Source organism: Neopelma chrysocephalum, unplaced genomic scaffold (assembly GCF_003984885.1).
Source record: "Neopelma chrysocephalum unplaced genomic scaffold, ASM398488v2 Primary Assembly neopelma1_59, whole genome shotgun sequence".
In the NCBI taxonomy this organism is placed as follows: domain Eukaryota; kingdom Metazoa; phylum Chordata; class Aves; order Passeriformes; family Pipridae; genus Neopelma; species Neopelma chrysocephalum.
The window spans coordinates 29663558-29681950 of NW_020897714.1; the positions used below are offsets into that span (position 1 = coordinate 29663558).

Sequence of the window (18393 nt, forward strand, 5' to 3'; positions counted from 1 at the left end):
GAATGTGAGACTTTACACAGCTGAATCTGCAAACACAGCTGGGCTTGGGGGGCTTTTCCACAATGTTTGCCATTTCACACTTAATCCCAGCGTTCATTTACTTTTCTTCAGGGGCCGCTTCTGGCAGGCTTTGCTGCAAGGAGAGGTTTTGCAGTGTCAGTGCTGTTGTCCAGGCCTTGTAGAGGATCTCCAGCCACACCAGCATCTTGTTATTCCTGTCACACCCTGCTCACCTTGACTAAAACAGCGAAGTGTTTCCCTTCCCTCTCATCCCAGCTTCAGTCCGGTTGTCCCGGTTGTCCCTTCCCTGCCCGTGCTGCCCTCCAGCCCGGGGTGGTTGCAGCTCCTGGCATCCCTCACTGTGGTACCTGGGCTGCAGGCAGCCTGCCTGTACCTCACAGCACACCGAGCTGCAGGGTGTGAGCAAGCCCCGGGGCTCTGGAGGCTCCCATGTCGGCAGCCAGCATTAGGAGCTGGATGGGAAGCAAATCTTCCCTGCCAAGCCTCCCTTCAAAAGACTTCACAACCGTGTCTCAGGGCTGATGGTAAAGGCAGGGTATTTTCCCGTCAGGCCCACGCAGCTTCTCTTGGCCCAGAAACATGTGTGACCTGGGGGGATGCCAGTGCTCACGCTGTCTCACAGCACAGGAATTCTGACATTGCTGTTATTTTCTCTTCTGAGGTACCCCAAAGACAGATGGTGACTGAGTTCAGAGCAACTGCCTTATGACAACCCTCAGCAAAGTAAGATACACGTAAACTTTGTGGTCTTCTCCTCCTCCCTTTTTTTTTGACCTTTTCAAAACACTCATCTCAGACACAACTGAGTGGCAGCCTGAAGCCCTGACACCGAGCCCTGTCTTGCTATGGGGCCAGCCCAAGCCTCAACAGGGCAGGGTCAGCAGCCCTGCTCCCCAGCTGTTGGGACAAAGCCAGATCAGCCTCCAAATTTGTCACAGCACCTGCCTGTGTGCTGGTGGGGGTGGCTGTGGAGGCCTGCCCAGCAGCAGAGGTGGTTGCCGGGGCACAGACATTCATCTGCAGCTGGCTGGAGCCCCCCAACCATTGCATGCAAGGGCAGGGATTTAAGGAAGATGCCGGCAGGCACATTCAGGAGTTAAGCCACCAGCAGGACATCCGCATGGCTACTGAATCCACTGGATGCTGTGGCACCAGCAGCAAGCTGATACCTGCATTCCCATGCACAACCCACCACCACCTCCTGGTCCTTCAGATGCTTCTGGATGAACCTTGTACAGCAGCTTCATTCCTGTTGTAATGGATAGTTAAGAATATGGAGGTAGGTGGTGCAGTGAGGAGCAGCAGCCCTGATTTGTTTGCTTTGCTAAGGCATTTTCCCCTCTGGCAGAACTCCCAACCCCATGCTACCCCTCTTGGAGCTGGGCTGGAGGATTGTATGGGAAAGGTGTGCCTGCAGTGTTGAAATTTTCACTGGGAAAGTGGGAACTGTTACACAGCCAAAGAACAGTGGTGTGGTCTGCTGGTGCTTGGGAAGGCATTAGGGCAGAGTGGCTTTGTAGGACAATCAGACCAGTTCTGGGTGACACACAGGGAGAAAGGCCTAAACCATTTCCAGCAGATTTTAGTGTTAGGGGCAATGAAAGGAGCAGTTCATGCTTAAAATACATAGCCAAAATTTTAGGTTGTCTGCAAACTGTGCAAGACAGTGCTTTGCCAATTTATTGAGCCTATTCAGAGAAATCATTCTGAAATAAGCTGAGGATTTAAAATAACATAGCTATCCCAGAATGAGTCTCTATGCAAGACAGGAAATTTTTCAAGAATAGCTGCCATGGAACAGGTGATTCTGGTGCAGACAAAGCTGAGATACATCTTCCCAATAAGCAAGATTTTGACACATCTCCCAGTCAGACTGTACAATGCAGTTTTGTGCTGATGCCACAGTAGGTATCTCCCTTAGCCATTAAGAACAAAGCATGTCTCACTTTCAAGCCCTTGCCTATGCAAATCTCCAACAAAGACCTTTGAATACGATCCAGGTTTTCCAGCATCCTTAGAAGGGCAGGTATGCAAACATCCAAAAACTAAATTCAAGATAGGGCTTGAGAAAAGGTATGGAGAAATAAGGATTTAAAAGAATACTAGAGAGGCCAAAAAATACGTACTGCAGGCAGGATAGCTCTTATCTCGACATACTGCACGTTATCTTCATAGAGCTCCAGCAGCCCCTGGTAGAAATAGGCCTTGAACACAGGTGCATAGCAGATAAGTCCAGAGGCAATGAGAAAGACTTCTTCAAATCTTTTCCAAATGAAAGCCTGAGAAGGGTAGGCCTGCTCAGGGGCATCTGTCACCAGGGTCAGGTTTCTCAGCAAGCTGTAGAGAAGGGAAAAGAGAAAGAATGAGGAGAACAAACAGGATAACTGGCTTTCAGCATGCAAAAAGCCACCAGCTGGCAGCTGAGTGTTGGGTACAGGAGGAAATAGATTCCTCCAGGATAGGTGTGACTTTTGTTGTCAGAGACCAAGCTTTGTGCCCATGACACTCTCCCTCTCTCATGCTCTGGGGAGCATCAGGGCAGCGGCTGTGCTGGAGGAGGCACGTGTTCCCTGGGCAGGACCAAGAGAAGGTGCAAAGCCCTTCCTGCCACAACAGGGGCCCAAAATCTAACTCAGTACAACTGGCACTGCAGTACAACAGTTGTAACAGCAACTGGTGCAACTAGAAAGCATTCAGGTCATTTTTCTGCCACCTGTATTTACTGTTCTAATGGCTGGTACAGAAGTCATACAAGAACATGTTGAGCTGTAAGCAGGGTAAGACTAGGTGTTCAAAACCTGCCCCTCCCTTTTTCAAGGACAAAATCAGAGTAATAGGGTTACAAAAGCAAGTATGGTGCTTTTATATCACAAGAATTGCACTCTGCTGCCCAGGGGTATCCTTACTCCCAAAGTAGGCAAGTACACTACTCCTGCAGACAATATATTCCCCCAAGCACCTTCAGTGCATGTAAAATGTTATGACACTTGGCCCTCTGTTCACTATCTAAAGGCAGACTGGGTCTCCAGGAGATGCCATGTACTGAGCCACCACCAAGCCGCTTATTGAGCCCATAAGTTGTCCTGGTACCTTCGTATTCTCAAAATACGCCATCTAAAAAAAGCAGGGGGAAAACAACTGTGAATCACAAATTATTTTCCCCCACCAGTGGACCAACCCTGACACCCTGCCTGCCTGCCTTGCTGATACCTTCTTTAGGGAAACAGCTGACAAGAAGGTCCTGGCTTTTCCTTAGTGGGATGGAAACTCCCACTGTTTCCTCCATAAACTCAGCTGGCATATAAGCTTCCTTCAGAAATCCAGAGAGACGGGGGGCAGTGTTATCAAGCAGAGTTTAAGGGAGCCAGTAATTGCAAGATTACCTAATTGTGGGTGACAACTTGCATTTAGGACAGAGTGAGCGTTTGTGCCACCACACCATCCTCTGACAAGCTGATAGCCTTCATCCCACCTGAAGCCTTGCCTCTGGCAACAGCTGGTGGTCACCTGAAGAGGAGTTCATAATAAATCTCTCAGGCCAGCGGGCAAAGTCTAAATGGCAGTATAGAGGTGATTAGCTTCATTCCTGGGGGGAAAAATGGAAGGCATTGCAGCAAACTGTAGAGCTGTTTGCTTGCAGGTGGGTGGGCTCACCAGCCAGGCCAGGCCTGGAGCTTATCTCATGTCAGGGGCTAAGCAGGTTCAGATAGAAATACCTTCAGCCATGCTTCAGCTTTCATCCCAGTATATTGTTTCCCCTCAATAACAGCTACTGATCTTTAATAATGTTCTGTGTTTGATGTCTTGGCCTCTGTCCTCATGCAGTGTTCTGCTCTGTTATATGGGAGGTGTGGGTTTGATTTGTGGTCTTATTATCTTCGTCCAGGACGCTTCTGTATTAGCACCACCCCCCGCTACAGATGTAAAATGTGATCTGGTCCAAACTCATAAACTAAGACATCCTGGACAGAGACATGCCTTTGGAGTCCCTCCATCATGCCCATAAAACAGAGCCCATTCCCCCAGGATTTGTCTGCTGTTTCACTTTCTAAGGGTGCTCTTCCAGGGGCTGCAGTTTCCTTTCTTCCTCACTCTGTTAATTTCTTTGCCAGGAACAATTTTAGAAGCAAAACTGTTCATAAAGAGATGCTCATACTCTGTTCAGGATGAGATTTTAAATGCTCAACAGTCAGGAAAATTCAGAGTTAAGGTTTCCACAGCAACTTGGGCTCTGCCTTCCCATGCATTACAATAGGGGCTTTGGTGCCATTATCACAGGACACTGGGCAACCCCAGCTACTGTTCAGTAATCCATGCAACCAGAGGACACCGAGCTGGACCATGGAAGGGGCGGGCAGCAGGGAGCATGCAGCAGTGGGAGACACTGCAGCATCACCCTAGAAACCAGGAATGCAGGAGCCAGGAGCATCTTGGAGGCGCTGATCCAGCTGCCCGAGCTCCGGTGGAGGCCAGCCACCGGCAGAAAGGGTGTGCTGCCGCTCGTCAGGGAGGGGAGAGGAGGTTTCGTGTGGGAAGAGCTGGGGAAAAGAGACTTTTCCACTTCCCTCCTGGCTGAAGGGCAGCTCCCCTCCAGCTCCGCACGCCAGCAGAGAGCACCTGCCCAGAGCCGAGAGCCGAGTGGGGCTGTTCCCACCAGCCCTGCAAGCACTGAGGGAAAAACCTCCCCGTGGATCAAAAGGCCGTGCAAGCCCATTCTCGCCACTCCGTGCAGCTTCGTTTCAGATAAGGATGGGTGGTTAGTCGGGCTCCCACCACTCTCTCCCCTTGTCCTGTGAGAACTCGGCTCCTCCAGCAATGAGCAGGCACAGGGCTCCGCTCCCCGCCTTTAAATCTAGCTGTACAAACTTGTGGTTGTTTACTTAGCCTGTGCTCTTGGGCTAGAAACAGCAATAAATCCCCACACCACCCTGCTCCTAAAGGCACATAAATCAAACTGTACTTTTCTTTATAATCCCCTTCCCTTTGAGACTGATTATTGATCCCTACAACTGTTGAAGATTTATTGCATAATAGTTATCCATCCCTGATAACTAGATAATCTCCTAAGGGTTCAGGGGCTTTTGCCATCAGTAGCTCATGCAGATGAAGTAAAACTTCATAAATGCATGTTTTCCTTCTTTTCTGGAATGGGCCTTTGCCAGTGATCAGGTGCAGACTACAAATAGCCTTCCAAGTCATGTCATATATGCACCAAACAATGCTATTGCAATGCATATGCCCAAAGGGGCACAGCTAAAATGACCAGCTATGGATTATTTATTTTCAACTGTGGGTTTGCTTTCTCTTTTCCTGTTTTTTCCCCCAGTTTTCCTTTCTTGTGCTATAGAATGCAAGAAGCGAAGGGTGTTGTTGCCTTGTTTTTAAAGGGACTCCTTTTCCTGCTTCTTTTTCTATTCTCAATGGGTAATTATGCCCCTCTCCTCACTGTAGTATCTAAATGTCTTCCAGTGGTGCATTAAATAGTGTGACTAACATCTGTCACATGTGGTTCATTCGCTTTCTCTTGCTCTCTCATCCCCTCTTCTTCTCCCCAAGGGGAGACTTGTAGAGGGAGTGGAGTGCTTTGTTTCTGTACTGGATTTTTATTCTCTCTTTTTTTCCCCCCTCTCATAATGCACACACTGCCCTATTTTTCTGTGAGATAAGGCAGTCAGAGGACATGGAGGGGAAGGTGATGGTGGTCTGGGCAGCCGCTGGTGCCCATGGGAGTTGTCCCCGCAGCCTCAGCCGCGGTGTCGGCTCCTCACAGATGACTTCATCCTGGTGATGGAGAGCTCCGCTGGGCCGGCGGAGCTGTGCTGCCGGGCACGGCCTTAATCCTCGGGCTGCCGGCGGGGGGTGTGCGGTGGTATTTTACAGATATCTGGAATGTCAGTGCTGTTTCCTTAAATATCTAGGGGCATGCTCTTTCTTTAGAGATGGTAGCCATTATGCTGCATCTTGAGGGGGAAAAAAAATGTCATTCTCCTGTATTGTAAATGACTGAGGAGAAAATAAGTGAGGATTGTTTTTTTTCTTTTAAGTCTCAAAGCAAAATTCCCTTCCTTTCACTGTCTCCTGGCCCATGGTCTCCTGACTCTCCTAATAGCATCCTTTTGGAAGCTTACCAGTAACACAATACTCCAGGGTCTTGGCCCATGAGACGTGTGTGTTTTGAATAGGAATGATTAGACTTTCTTTTGAGGGAAACAAGCAAAAACACATCCTTCCAAAACACACACACACACACAAAAATGTATATGTCCCTAAAAACACAAACAGCAAAAATGTAATGCAGATACCTCTTTCTCCCACCCCTTCCAGGTCAAGGAATGCTGGAAGATGAAGGAGGTGCAGCTTCTCAAAAACATTTCCATTATTCCCTTTACATTTGCTGATCCACTCTGTCTTGCACGAGAGCCCTTCCCTGCTGCCATATTCCCTTGACACTTCCTTGAAACCACCCAACTGTCCATCCATTCTTTCCTCTGACATCTGCTTTCTCTCAGCTTGTCAGTGCTCAAGGGCAAAGAGGAGCGCAGGAAAGAGGTAGCCTGGGATGCACATGTTCAAGAGACTGGGAGAGTTTCCAGAAACTGAGAAGCAGAACAGATTGGGGCCTATTCCTGGCTAGAGACCTATTTCCAGACGGCCAAAAACATTCCTAACCCCTAGACTAGTACCCAGGGATTAGATGAAAATAGGAGGGGAAGTGCCTCGATGTGGCTCTTGTCCATGTGTTTGCACATTATGCGCAATGACTCCTCTGTGATTTTGTGGTGATGAGCACGGAAGGGCAAGAAATGAAGGACAACCTACTCAAATGAATAAGTGAGCACCGAGGATGCGAGAGATCCAAAGTTGTACTTGCTCTGGCACGTGTTTGCTGAGGAAAATCACATCATTGGTCTCTGCCTCAGTTTCTCCTCCACATTTGGGGAGACCCTTTCAGCGGAGTCTGTCTCATGTCCCTGTGCAGTGCCTGACACACTGAAGTCTTGCTCTGACTTGTGACTACTAGACAGACAACTAACACAAAAGAAGAGGAATGTGGTAATACTGCCTCTGAAAACAAGTCATATTTCCAAACAGGAACAGAGGTAACCAAATAATACACAGCTCCAGTCTCCCAGGTGCATAGGATGCCTGGGCCTCAAGCCTCAACCAGACAGAGATGGAAATACAACTGAAAACAAATACAGCTAAGGGTTGCTCCTGAGACAGTTCTAAATACCCAGTGCAATTGCTTGGGCTCTAAGGAAGTGAAGCTGTTTCAAAATCCAATCTCTTGCACATTATTTATGGGTCTCCTGGTGGTGTTGAAGAGAGCTGGTGCTGTCATCTTTCCCTCCTCATCATTCCCTGTAGAAATGGCATGGAGCTAATGGGGAACCAGTTTTCTCTTTGGAAAACATAGATAAGTGACTTCTCACTAGATCTTATTTTGTCCATGACGTGTCAGGGCAGTTGAGCCTCAGGATATACAAGGTCAAGAGTCTGGGGTCTGGCATGACTTTCTGCTTCCCTTCTGTACCTCTGTAAGAGAGGGAGAGTGGGTGATAGTCTGTAAAGTCAGATTCCTCTGCCCTGCCCCTTGCTGTTGTCAAGAAGGGAAGGCAATATCATGCCAAAGGTCTGGCAGCTCCTCAGCTTCCCAACCTGACCTCCTTTCCAGATCTGTAGGGAACAAAGACCAGACAGCTTCTGTGTGGAGAGGATACCAGTTCCCTAAGAGTTAAAAGGTCTCTATTTAAGAGCAAAAAACCTCCCTAAAGAGGGAGGCATTACAGTAAACCATACCAAGTTTCACTTAGGAAATGCTGTAATTAGGGTCATCTGTGTCACCTCAATCCAGCCTCTCCTTATGTGTTGGCATGGCGATACTCTTTCATCACATGACATCCCATACTATTTTTTTTTAGCAGACCCCAGCCCCGGGAGTGCCATGGACAGCAGTGCCCTCTGAATGGATGTCTACTCAATATTTTCCTTTGTCCTCATCGCTCAGTGTCTGACTTCATGCATTATTTAGTGTGCTCTCTCCAGCCCCCACCCTATTCCACGCAGAACTGTATGCTTCCTCCTGGCCTTTTAGGCAGGGCTTTGTCCAGGGATCAATGGCCCCTGGATGGGCAGATATGATTCAGCTGGAGGGGGAGCCAGGCTATTCCCAGCCACCTGTAAGTGATTAGATGGTAGGTGGCTGCTGAGCAGCCAACTAATGCCTTGTGTACTGATAATAGGCTGCCAGCAGTTAAGGTAGGAGATGCCTGCAGGGAGGGAAGCTTTTACAAGAGGGTGAGTGATGCTCTGTGGAGCCATCTGAGGTGTGAGCTCCTGGACAGCTATAGGAGGCCTTGCCTGTAAGAGGAGAAGCTCTGTTAGCAGGAGGATGTTGAGGAGGGAAGAGTGCCACTAGGCAGAGGTCCTGAGTGGGGTTTGTTGGCTCAGGCAGTGCCCAGGCTGAGACTAACCCCTTGTCTGAGGGCAGGATGGTGAGTCACAGCTCCTGCTGCCTGAGTGAGGGTCCTGTTGGGAATGAGTGCCTCATGCTTCAGGGTGGTGGATGCCAGTGGGGTTTCAAAGACAGCCTGCAGAAAACAAGGTTGGTGTGTGGAGCGAGAGGTTGGGTTGGGTTTTATTTTGGGCTGCTTTGGGGGTTTTTTGCTAGTGCAGAAATTAACATAAGTAGTTTGCCCAACTTCTTACTCCAAATCAAGGCAATGACTTTACAAATGCCTTTTCTGCTGTTGGGGAGAGCCTGTTCGTCAGCTACCTGGCTTTCCTCATCCAGTTGTTGGGTACCTCACTGGATGAGGCAACATGCAGCCCTGTCCCATGCTGGGAGCACATCCACCCTGGGTGCTGAGGAGAGGTGGGGGCAGGTCACATAAATCTACTTAAACCACTGTCCTCAGCGTGTCTCTGCAAATGACCAGAGTGAGTGTGCGCAGAAAACTTCAGCTTTTGTGGTCTCTAACTGTGCTGCACTTAGTGCTGTAGCCTTCAATCTCTTATATCGTTTTTTTCTACGTAAGCAGTCCTAAATAGAATTCCCCACTTCCAGAGCAGCAAGCGAATGGGACAGTTGGACCAAAATAATCCTGCTGGCTACACAGTGCTGCCATGGAGTACCAGCAGGTTTGCAACCCCTCTTCACTCACCTGCTGTCAAACTCAGTCACGTTGTGCAGCTGTTTCCGGTAAGTCTCCAGCAAAACCCACTGGGAACACTGGGCTGGCAGTGGGTGAGGAGGGTGCGGCTTGGAAAAGCGAAATCGGACGGTGCCCGTGTGGGTGAAGCAGATGTAGCAGTTGGGGAGGTAGGAGGCATTGTACACCAGCCAGTCCACGCTCAGCATGGCGTAGTCGTGCAGGTGTAAGACAGCACCTGGTGGGAGGACAAGTACGTCCTAATAATGAGTCAAGGCAGCTGAGAAGAAGGAACTGAGGTTTGATGTGATAATAGTTTGAGTTTGCCCATCCAGAGGCATCTGGAAAAGCTTCTAGATGGCTGTGAGTGACCTCTCCCAGCAAAGACTGCGCGGCTGCTCTGCCTCCCCCGGGCTAGGGGATGCGGCCCCCTCCACATCAAACACTGGGCAGGCAGAGCGTGACAGCTCCCTGGGAGCACAGGGAGGGGGGAAATCAATAGGGAGCTCTGCTTCTCCACTGGGATGGAAAATGCTCCGAGTTATTAAAGGTCTTTCAGACAGACTTTGCTGTGAGCTGGCTCAGGCCCCACTGATTTAAAGAGGAACTCACACCGTAGGCAGCAGTTTACAAGGCATGCTAACTGTCTGGCACACCTGAAGCAAAGCTCTGTATCTAAGCTGTTTGAATCCCAGCTTCAATTTTTGCAGCCAGTCTGTGGCTCTTCTTTCAACTCTCTGAAACTCTGGCATACACCAAAATCCCAGACCATGATACACTGGGGAATTGCACTCAGATGCAGAAGTACAATATACTGCTATGTCTTACCAAAAGCACACTCGCTTATATTGTACAGTTGCTGCTGGCCAACACAAAGGGCCTCTGGGATGCTCTGTCATTGTGCAGTATGCTGGCAACTGCCAGTCTTCCTGGCACAGGAAGCATCCTCTGTATGCTCACCTTCCTCATCGTTTCATTAGGCTAAAATCTCTCCTTTTGCAGAGACCCCTTAGGCCATTGGTGCTTGAACTAAACTTCATCTTTGTAAAGGGAAGATACTGTGAGAGCTGAAGTCTTAGATATGTATTTTATTAGTCTAGGGGAGACCTCATAGACAGAATAGCTTTGATGGCCTTAGGGGTAAAGGGAGAACGTGAATAGCAAGAACAAGACAGAAGACTGGTATGTATTTGGCATTAGACAAAGTTCAAGACTAAAACTTATAGTGGACTAATCTAATATAGACTCTAATGTGTATAACCTCCCAGTGCAGACAGAGGGACTGGCTGTTAAGATGCTCAGGAACTGTGGTTGCTGCTGTCAGCAGAGCCAGTGTGACAGACTGGCCATGCTGCAGCTGTCTAGATCTGACCCTCCTCTCGCTGGCAATGTCACCTTCTTTCCTATGTGAGCAGCAGCAGAACTGACAATAGTGCTTGAAACAACAGGAACTCCCAGGGGCTCTTATCAAGATTAGATCCTACTCAAACAGCTACAAGCATGTGATCTTGGCCCTAAAACCTTATGGCTCTTGTGAAGATTCCAAGAACCCATTTTAACATCTCCTGTGTTGAAAAGTGTTAACTATTTGTTTCGGTTTCAACTTGGTATCGATGATACCCCACTGTAGGTGAAGAGGGGGGTACTTTAAAATTCTTTCTAGTGCTCAATTCAGCAATGAAAGGATAATGATATTTCTGGTATAGTAATCATTTACAGTAATAGATTAGGATGCTGCAAGACAGGGATCTGCATCCCACAGCAGAAACTGGGAGAGAGAAGTGGTGAAGGTTGCTTTAGGCCCCAGCCAACCTGGCCTTGAACACTTCCAGGGATGGGGCATTCACAACTTTCTAGGCAAGCTGTTCCAGTGCCTCACTACCCTCTGAGCAAAGACTTTTTTTCTAACATCTAAATCTCTACTCTTCTAGTTTAATACTGTTCTCCCTTGTCCTGTCACTATCTGCCCATGTAAAAAGTTGCTCTCTCTTCCTTTTACAAGCCTACTTTAAGTGCTGGAAGTACTCAGGCTTTGATTTGTATACAATAAGCAAAGAAACTTGCAGTGTTGGAGGTAGCCTCTTCCTCCTCTAGTGCCCCCAACTTTCCAGTAGATGTCCAGGTCTGCTGCAGAACTACCCTCAGAAAGTCTTTTTGGGAGATACAGCACTTTTGGCTAAGCTGTAGAATAAGTCAAGGTTGGTAGCACGTCTGTGAAATGTGTATGTGGGAAAAAGAAAGGCCCTGGCTGGAACATGCTGAGCAAATGTGGATGTTATGTCTTGTTGTCTGTGCTTCCTCTGCCCTTTCTTCACTCTTGAAAGGCTGAAGGATCCATATTGTAAGTTAAACCAAATGCCACAATTGCTGGAAATGTGTATTCATCCAATCCATCCCCCTCTTCCTCTTTCCCCCTGCCCTGTCCCTGAGCTCAGAGGCAGAGCTTTTCCTGGAACCCAGGGAGCACGACTTACAGCTCTCATAAGATTGCCTCACACATCTCATGCTTTGCCCTGGCTCAGCCACAGAAAGCAGAAGGTGAGACAAGGATGGGTAAGATGAGCAATCCTTAGGCCAAGCCTACCTTTAGGCATGCGCTTTAAGATGCTGAACACCATGCTCTGATCAATGAGGCTTTTGGCCCGGAAGAAGTGCATGCTTGGAGGAAACTGTCCCGTGGTTGTGGCTGTTGCAACTTCCTTCTTCTTGAGGTTTACGAGCTTTGTACTGAGCTGCTCTTCCTGCCTACTCAGCACCAAGTTGCCCCCTGTCTGTCGGGCTTTCTCCTCCTGCATTAGGGAGTCCCGGTCCTTCCAGAGCGGAGTGGGAAGGCAGAGAGGAGCCAAACTCAGGAGAACATATGCCAGCCTTACGCCTTGTCCAGCTGAGGGCTTCATCTTAGAGTTGCACCTAGGCAAGGGGAAAAGATTGAAGCATTAGCAGAGGTGAGAAGTGACATCTGAGCAATGAGCCCTTGGGATATGAAGTTGTTCCACAGCTTCTGCAGGATGGGCCAACTGGATGCTCAGTGCTGAGGGAAGCACGTGGTACCACTGTCCCCTGCATTTAGGACTATGCATTAGCACACTCTCCATGATGCTGATTGCACACAGCAAGACTGTGGAGAGGGTGAAGAGCAGATATTGAACCTTGGATCAGACTGGCAGCACGTCACACAGACCTGAAACGTGGCAAAGGTCTAGCCCTGGAATGGGGGATTGGTGGGGGGTCAGGACTCTGCTTGCAACCTGGGATAGAGCCCTGTCTGAATAAGGGGTGCTGGTGATGAAGTCCTGGCTGTGCTGATAGTGTCCCAGTAGCAGAAGCAGGGGCCGTAGAACTTGAGATGCTTTTGGCTTTGGCTTGAGATAATCAGATCCTGATTCCCTACAGTCAAGAAAAGACCTTGTTGTACCCTTTCAGTACAATCCAGCTCTCAGAGGGGTTACTTATGGGCAGAAAACCCCATAGGTTCCTCTGCAGTGATAGAGGTGTGTCTCTTTGCAATCCCAGAAGAAAGAGGATGGAAGTTAGACCATGGGAGTAGTAAGAGATCATAGGAGACAGGCACGTGTGAAGTCTGAGAGCTCTGCCCTTCCCCAGAAAAGCACAACTGCAACATAATCCTTCAACACCAGGCTTTAGTGGCCCTCCACGCCAGTCTCTCTCCAGAGCAAAACAGGCTGGAGAAGGGCTCAACATTTTGAAATGGTCCCCTGTGAATTACATAGAAAGTCCTTGCTTGTGCACGTGTTTTCTGCTTCCAGGCTCTCCTCCACCTGTGGGCCCACAAGGATACCTCTGGCCCCAGTAGTGGATCCCAGGAGATGAATGCGTGCTGGGGGAGCAATCAGCTGGGAAGGGAGCAGGGGGGTGGATGCAGCCTCACATCAGGCCTGGCTCTGAACTTAAAAAGAGACACATTCTAAAAATGGTGTTATCTTACCCCTGGTGAGACTGACTCACTTACTGTTAACTTGCCTCCTCCTCGCATCCAGAGCTCATCCAGCTGCCGCCCGAGAGAGCAGGGAACAGTTATCTCCCCAGCAAGCCGGCAGGCACTGTCCCGGCAAAGATAAGGAGGCAGGATCCGTGCCGGCGCTCACAGTTCCTCTTCCTGTGCTGCCGCCCCGGCTTGCTCGGCTTTTATTTATCCCCGGCCGTGCTGCCTCATGAATATATAAAAGGAGGAGGAGGCGGGGGAGGTGATGAGAAAGCGGGACGCGGGTGCCCGGGCAGGCGGCTGAAGGGATCCCTGCTCAGACTGTCCCAGGAACACACATAAGTTCGGCTATCTGATCTGATATAGAGCGCAGCGCATTTAATGCCAACAAAAAACACTGCAAATTCTGCTTGCTAATGCTTTTTTTATCCGAAAAAGCAGCAATTTGTACAATTAGTTCTAAACGATTTTGCCCGGTCTTTGCCAGCTGTGTGGATCAGGCAAATGTTAATCCAGCAGGCTGCCCCTGGACTGCATCGGGCACACAGGACTGAGCTTGAGCCTGGGAAGTAAGTCAGGTGGAGGGGGAACAGTCTGATTTAAAAAAAAAAAAAATCACAACAGATACAGTATTTTCAGCATTTTATTTTGTGCAGTTGAATGGACTGAGTTTTGAACTTATTTAAAACAGATGTTACATAAACAGCTTCCAGTGGAGAACAAAGTCCATTTGGTTTAATTTAATCAAATTTTTAACGATTTTAAATTTTAATAAAAAGAAAGAGAAAGCTCTTGTAAGCCAAAAGCTATTGAAAACAACCCACAGCGGTCGCAAAGATAGTTTTTGAGGCAGAGAAAGTGGAATCTGGTCAATAATATGTTATATTTTGTTATCTAGCAATACTGAAACAGACTGAAAGCAGAGTGGACAGCCCACTCTGAATAACTTAGCTGGACACCTGCCAGCTTTTCCTCCTCTCCTGGTCCCTTTACTCTTTGCTGCAATCAAGCTGGATCCCAGGATCCATGCAGGGATAAGCCAGGGATCTGCAATACTCTCCAAGCCCTGGCCAGGGCAGCATGGCCAGAGTGCCCCTTTGCCTGCTCCTCAGCAGGATGGGATATTTCTTCAGTCTGTAGATGATCCTGCTCCCAAAGGGAGATCAAAGGTGTGGAAAAATGACCCAAATATTCTCAGCAGCAACTATTAGTTGATGAAAGGAACCCAAGGATGAGGAGGAAAGTGCGTGGAGTGAAAAGGGATGGTTCAGTAAGGACAAGCATTCTGCCTGCAAATAACTCAAGGGAGCAATATAAGTGAAGAAAGGGAATTGCTCTAATTATCTCATAGTAGTAAAGCCCGGCATTAGTTTCATAAAACCAAATTCAGCCTAAGCAGTTTAAAAACTGTCTCTGCAGAGTGCAATCAGGCACTGGAGACAGGTTCCCAGTGCGGAGCATTGAGGGGGGTTAAAATGCTGTGTGAAGGATCTCAAATAGCTTACAGCCAGGCAGGAGTCTTGGAAATGCCTGCCAGAGGGCCTCTGAGATTTGCAGCAACTGGTTCATCCTGTCAAATAGAGTTTGAAAAACAAAACTGAAGTCCAGTGCTAAAACACTTCTTTAATGGGACTTTTTCACATAAGCAGTCGCAGGCATTGCCAGGAGAGTGCTGTACAGATGTTGTGAGGGTTGTGCTAGGAAATAAGAAGGTGTTTGAGATGCTTTGCTCCCTATTAAAATGTGGTACATGCTCTGAAAATAGAATTCATGGTGAAATAAGACCGCAGCTTCTTTTAGGCAGGATCCATGTGGACATGGAGGGTGGAAGGAGGGAGAACAGGACGACCCAAGCCAGGGTATGGATGCCACCAGCCAGGAGCCTGTGGGAGGACCTGGGTTCCTCTAGTGCCTACAGGCATTCACAGCCCTGGTTTCAGACCTCCCGGGGAATGGAGGCATGGTATAGGAAGACTTGCCCTGTCTGAAGGACTAACAAGGAATGTTATAGAGGCTGTTTCCACACCAATGCATCTCTCAGCTGGTTTGAATTCTTGATGAGAAGTGGGTAGCCCATCTGGAGGTTGTGCAATAGTCCTGTGTGTCACTCCACAAAACTGATTGCAGTTCCTGTCCAGTCTTAGCTGGCTCCTGAAATAACCTGGAACTCCCTGGCTCTGGTCCCACTTGCTGTTTAGCTAGGGCTGATAGGGGCACCAATCATGCCCTCTCTTTCATCAAGTAGCCCAGCTATTCCCTGGTTTCCTGGGTGGTTTCTAGCCCACGCTGACCTCCCAGCTGCTGCAGCTGTACCTGGCAGTGTTCCAAAGCCCAGTTTAAAGCTGCCAAGGGTGTGTCAGTGCGAGCTGCAGGCATACCCGTTCTTTATGCCCAGCTGCATGTCAGATGCATGGGAAGCTTTAAATAGCTGGTGGCCAGCACTTAGTGCTCTCAGTGAATTCCTCTTGGTTCGGTTTCAGTTCCATATGCAGACCAGTTTCTTTCAAACCTTTCAAGCTTCTAGGAGGTGACAGATACAGTCAACTCCAGCATGTTTTCCCATCCCTCCTTCCTGCACCTTCCCTGCTGCGGCCCCAGCCGGGTGTCTGCTCCCACTGTTCAGTCCCTTGCAGCAGCAGTGCAAAGGGAAGCACAAGCAACTGTGGGACTGCAGGAAGGGGGAAGGACCACAGGGGCAGCAGCAGCATTAGGCTTGTGGATTTGTGTTTTTCACTTCGTCTTTCAGCTCAGCATCTCATACAGTGCTTTACAGCATCCTGCAAAGTCCACCTTTCTGCTGCAGCTTCTGTGTGGAGGGTCACCTTGCTGTGTGCTGCTGCAGATCCCAGCCCCAGATTAAAGCCTGGCAGTGTGTGTAGGTGATAGCAAAGGCTACAGTGATAACAAATCCAGCAGAGGCTGGTCCTGAGGCTGTGATGCAAACCTGGCTGTGCTTCCTGTGTGGGCAACCCATCTTGCATAAGCCAGATCCAAATCAAGGAGCATTTCTGAGAGTACAGAGGGGCGGGATGTCTTTCAGCTTCCCCGCCTCTCTGGACATGCTGAAGTCTAAGCTGTGCCCTGGAAATATCACCTAGAGGCTGGGAAGAGAAGGCTGGAGCTGAGAAACGTGTTCCCAGCTCACCAGTTATCTATTCTATCTGTGCCAGCTGCCTCATTTGTGACATGGGACCAATTCCCTGCCTAGCTTCAGTGATTATTTGCTGTATCTGCCAGTGAAATAGCCACAGTCCCCTGGACAATGGCTGGATGGCTGCTGTTTGACAGCAAGTCTGCATAAGGGACATAGTCCCATTTGGAGAGGAAAACCATGAGGTAGGACAAGGGGCTGGAATACAGCCACAGGGGAGCAAGTGCACAGGTGAATGAGGATAAACTGTGGAGAGTTTCTGCCCCTCTGCTGGGCCTGGGTGAGACCACAGTGCCAGTCCCTGGTTAACGCCTGCAAAATGCTTAAAACACGTAAGTGCTAAGTGTTATACATTATTATTAAGAATAGCCTGTCCTGGGACGCTTGGGATGATTAAAACCTCCCCACTGGACTGCTAAATAACCCCTGCTTTTGTCTAACTGGGCACAGGTTGGTGTTTTTATTTTTTTCCACCCCACTTTGTGCCCAGCCAGGCAAAAATATGGGCCATTTCCCAGCCCAGCAGGGACATCAGTGAGAGCCCTGGAGCAGAGAGGATGCTGGTCTGCCTTGGGTCTTGTTGGCAGCATTGTTCCCCAGTCTACAGCCAAGCTCTGCTCACCCTCAAGGTGCTCCTTCCCCCTTTCTAAACCCTCCCTCCCCTTAGCTGCACAACCATGTCTCAGTGCATCTGTCCTTCCACTCCTCAGCCATAGCTATCCAATGATTTAAAATGAATAAGACACTTGAGATGCTACAAGAATGGGAGCTGCTGTTGGAGAGAGCCAGGGAAAGAGCTAAACACCACGATTAATGATGAATCACTCCAGGAGCAGAGTCATTGATTTGTAATCATTGCCTGGCTTCCAAATATAATAGCCATGAATTCCTCTGACCAGCAACCGAGACGAGGTGATTGGACTATTCTCAGCACACCTGCAGAAATTCAAATCTTGCTCACAAGAGCAGTCTCAGAGCTCCGGGAGCCAAACAACTCCAAGCTCCAACAAGAGGAGTGCAGCAGCCAGCACACACCAAGCTGTTGCTGCTCTTCTGAGCTTAGCATGCAAATAAATAAGTGAAACTGTACCATTTCCTCCAAAATCCTCCACCCATGCCCTTCCCAATTCCCTGCTGCTGTTACCACACACTGCAGGTCTGGGAAGAGGAAGTACAAAACAAAGCGAGCTGGTGTGTATGAGCACCCCGTTGCTTTGGGAGCAAACAGCAGGCTGCCAAGGGCTCCCAGGGCAGGAGCTGAGAGCCTTGGGTATTTGGGAAAGAGGCTCAGCACCATCCAGGACAGGTCCCAAGCTGTCACCAAGGTTTCTGTGTAAAGGTTCCCAGAGACTATTAGCGGAGCCTTAAGTTTATTATTTGTATTCTTGTGTTCTCTCCCTCTCCTACCTACAGAGGCAAATATGAGAGCAAACTAGGCAACCGAAATATCCTGAAATATTAGCAAGTGTACTTGACTCACTTTCCCTAGGGGATGACTTTGGGGAAGAAAGAAGCCCAGTGCCACTGTGGGAAGTGTTTTCTTGCTTTTTGCATTTCTCACGTCAGGTTTCCTGCCTGGGCCATGATATCTATCCATCAGCAGGCTGTGGTGACTCCCAGGGATCAGTGTGGTTGGGTGGGGGTTGGCCCTAGTATAAAAAGTGGGGCAAAATTCCTTTTCCTAAAAGCTATATTCCATCTAAACATCCTTCCCACTCCCATCCTCCTATTCCACTCATTTTTGACTTTCCCAACCAGAACCTAAAGCCAACCACAACTCTGCCCTAATCCTCCCACTTCTGTCCCTGGAGTCCATCACACATTGGAAGAGAGGATTTGAGTTCATCCATGGTCACTGCAGCTGTGAGATTCCCCGTGACCTCTGCCAGCACATCCCGTGTCTCCATGTCAACCACCTCCCCATCTCATTGGCTCTCCATTTCTCTGTATCTACATCACTCATGTTGCTCCACCATCACAAAGACCAATCAGTAAGAAGCACAAGGTCTTGCAGTGGCAAAGCACCACCTTTCTCTCTCTCTCTCACCCTGGGCTCTCATAGAATTCCCACCAGAAGACATATGCTACACTGCATCCCAAAGCTATGGCTCTATCTTATACTCTAA

At 48.9% G+C, this 18393-nt stretch overlaps 1 protein-coding gene and 1 long non-coding RNA gene across 7 annotated transcripts in view; one reads left to right on the plus strand and one right to left on the minus strand.

Annotated features, from left to right (window-relative positions):
* The window catches only part of ADA2 (adenosine deaminase 2), a 55882-nt gene that overhangs the window by 13517 nt on the left and 23972 nt on the right, over positions 1-18393 (minus strand). For 3 of the 5 annotated variants that reach the window (XR_003533757.1, XM_027680749.1, XM_027680746.1), the window contains 3 exons: positions 11758-12083; positions 9186-9411; positions 2148-2358 (listed from right to left, as the gene is read on the minus strand). Coding sequence is in view for 4 of the 5 variants with exons in the window: in XM_027680746.1 (XP_027536547.1) it covers positions 2148-2358; positions 9186-9411; positions 11758-12083 (763 nt within the window). In the remaining variant the exon portion in view is untranslated. Of the gene's footprint in view, positions 1-2147; positions 2359-9185; positions 9412-11757; positions 12084-13139; positions 13380-18393 lie in introns of those variants that run through there. The other 2 variants (XM_027680748.1, XM_027680747.1) reach the window with 2 other exon arrangements.
* LOC113966263 overlaps positions 1-18393 on the plus strand; it is a 29274-nt gene that overhangs the window by 7716 nt on the left and 3165 nt on the right. The window contains exons 2-3 of one of the 2 annotated variants that reach the window (XR_003533758.1): positions 683-744; positions 9089-9223. This is a non-coding gene — a long non-coding RNA (uncharacterized LOC113966263). The remainder of the gene's footprint in view (positions 1-682; positions 745-9088; positions 9224-18393) is intronic. The other variant, XR_003533759.1, reaches the window with a different exon arrangement.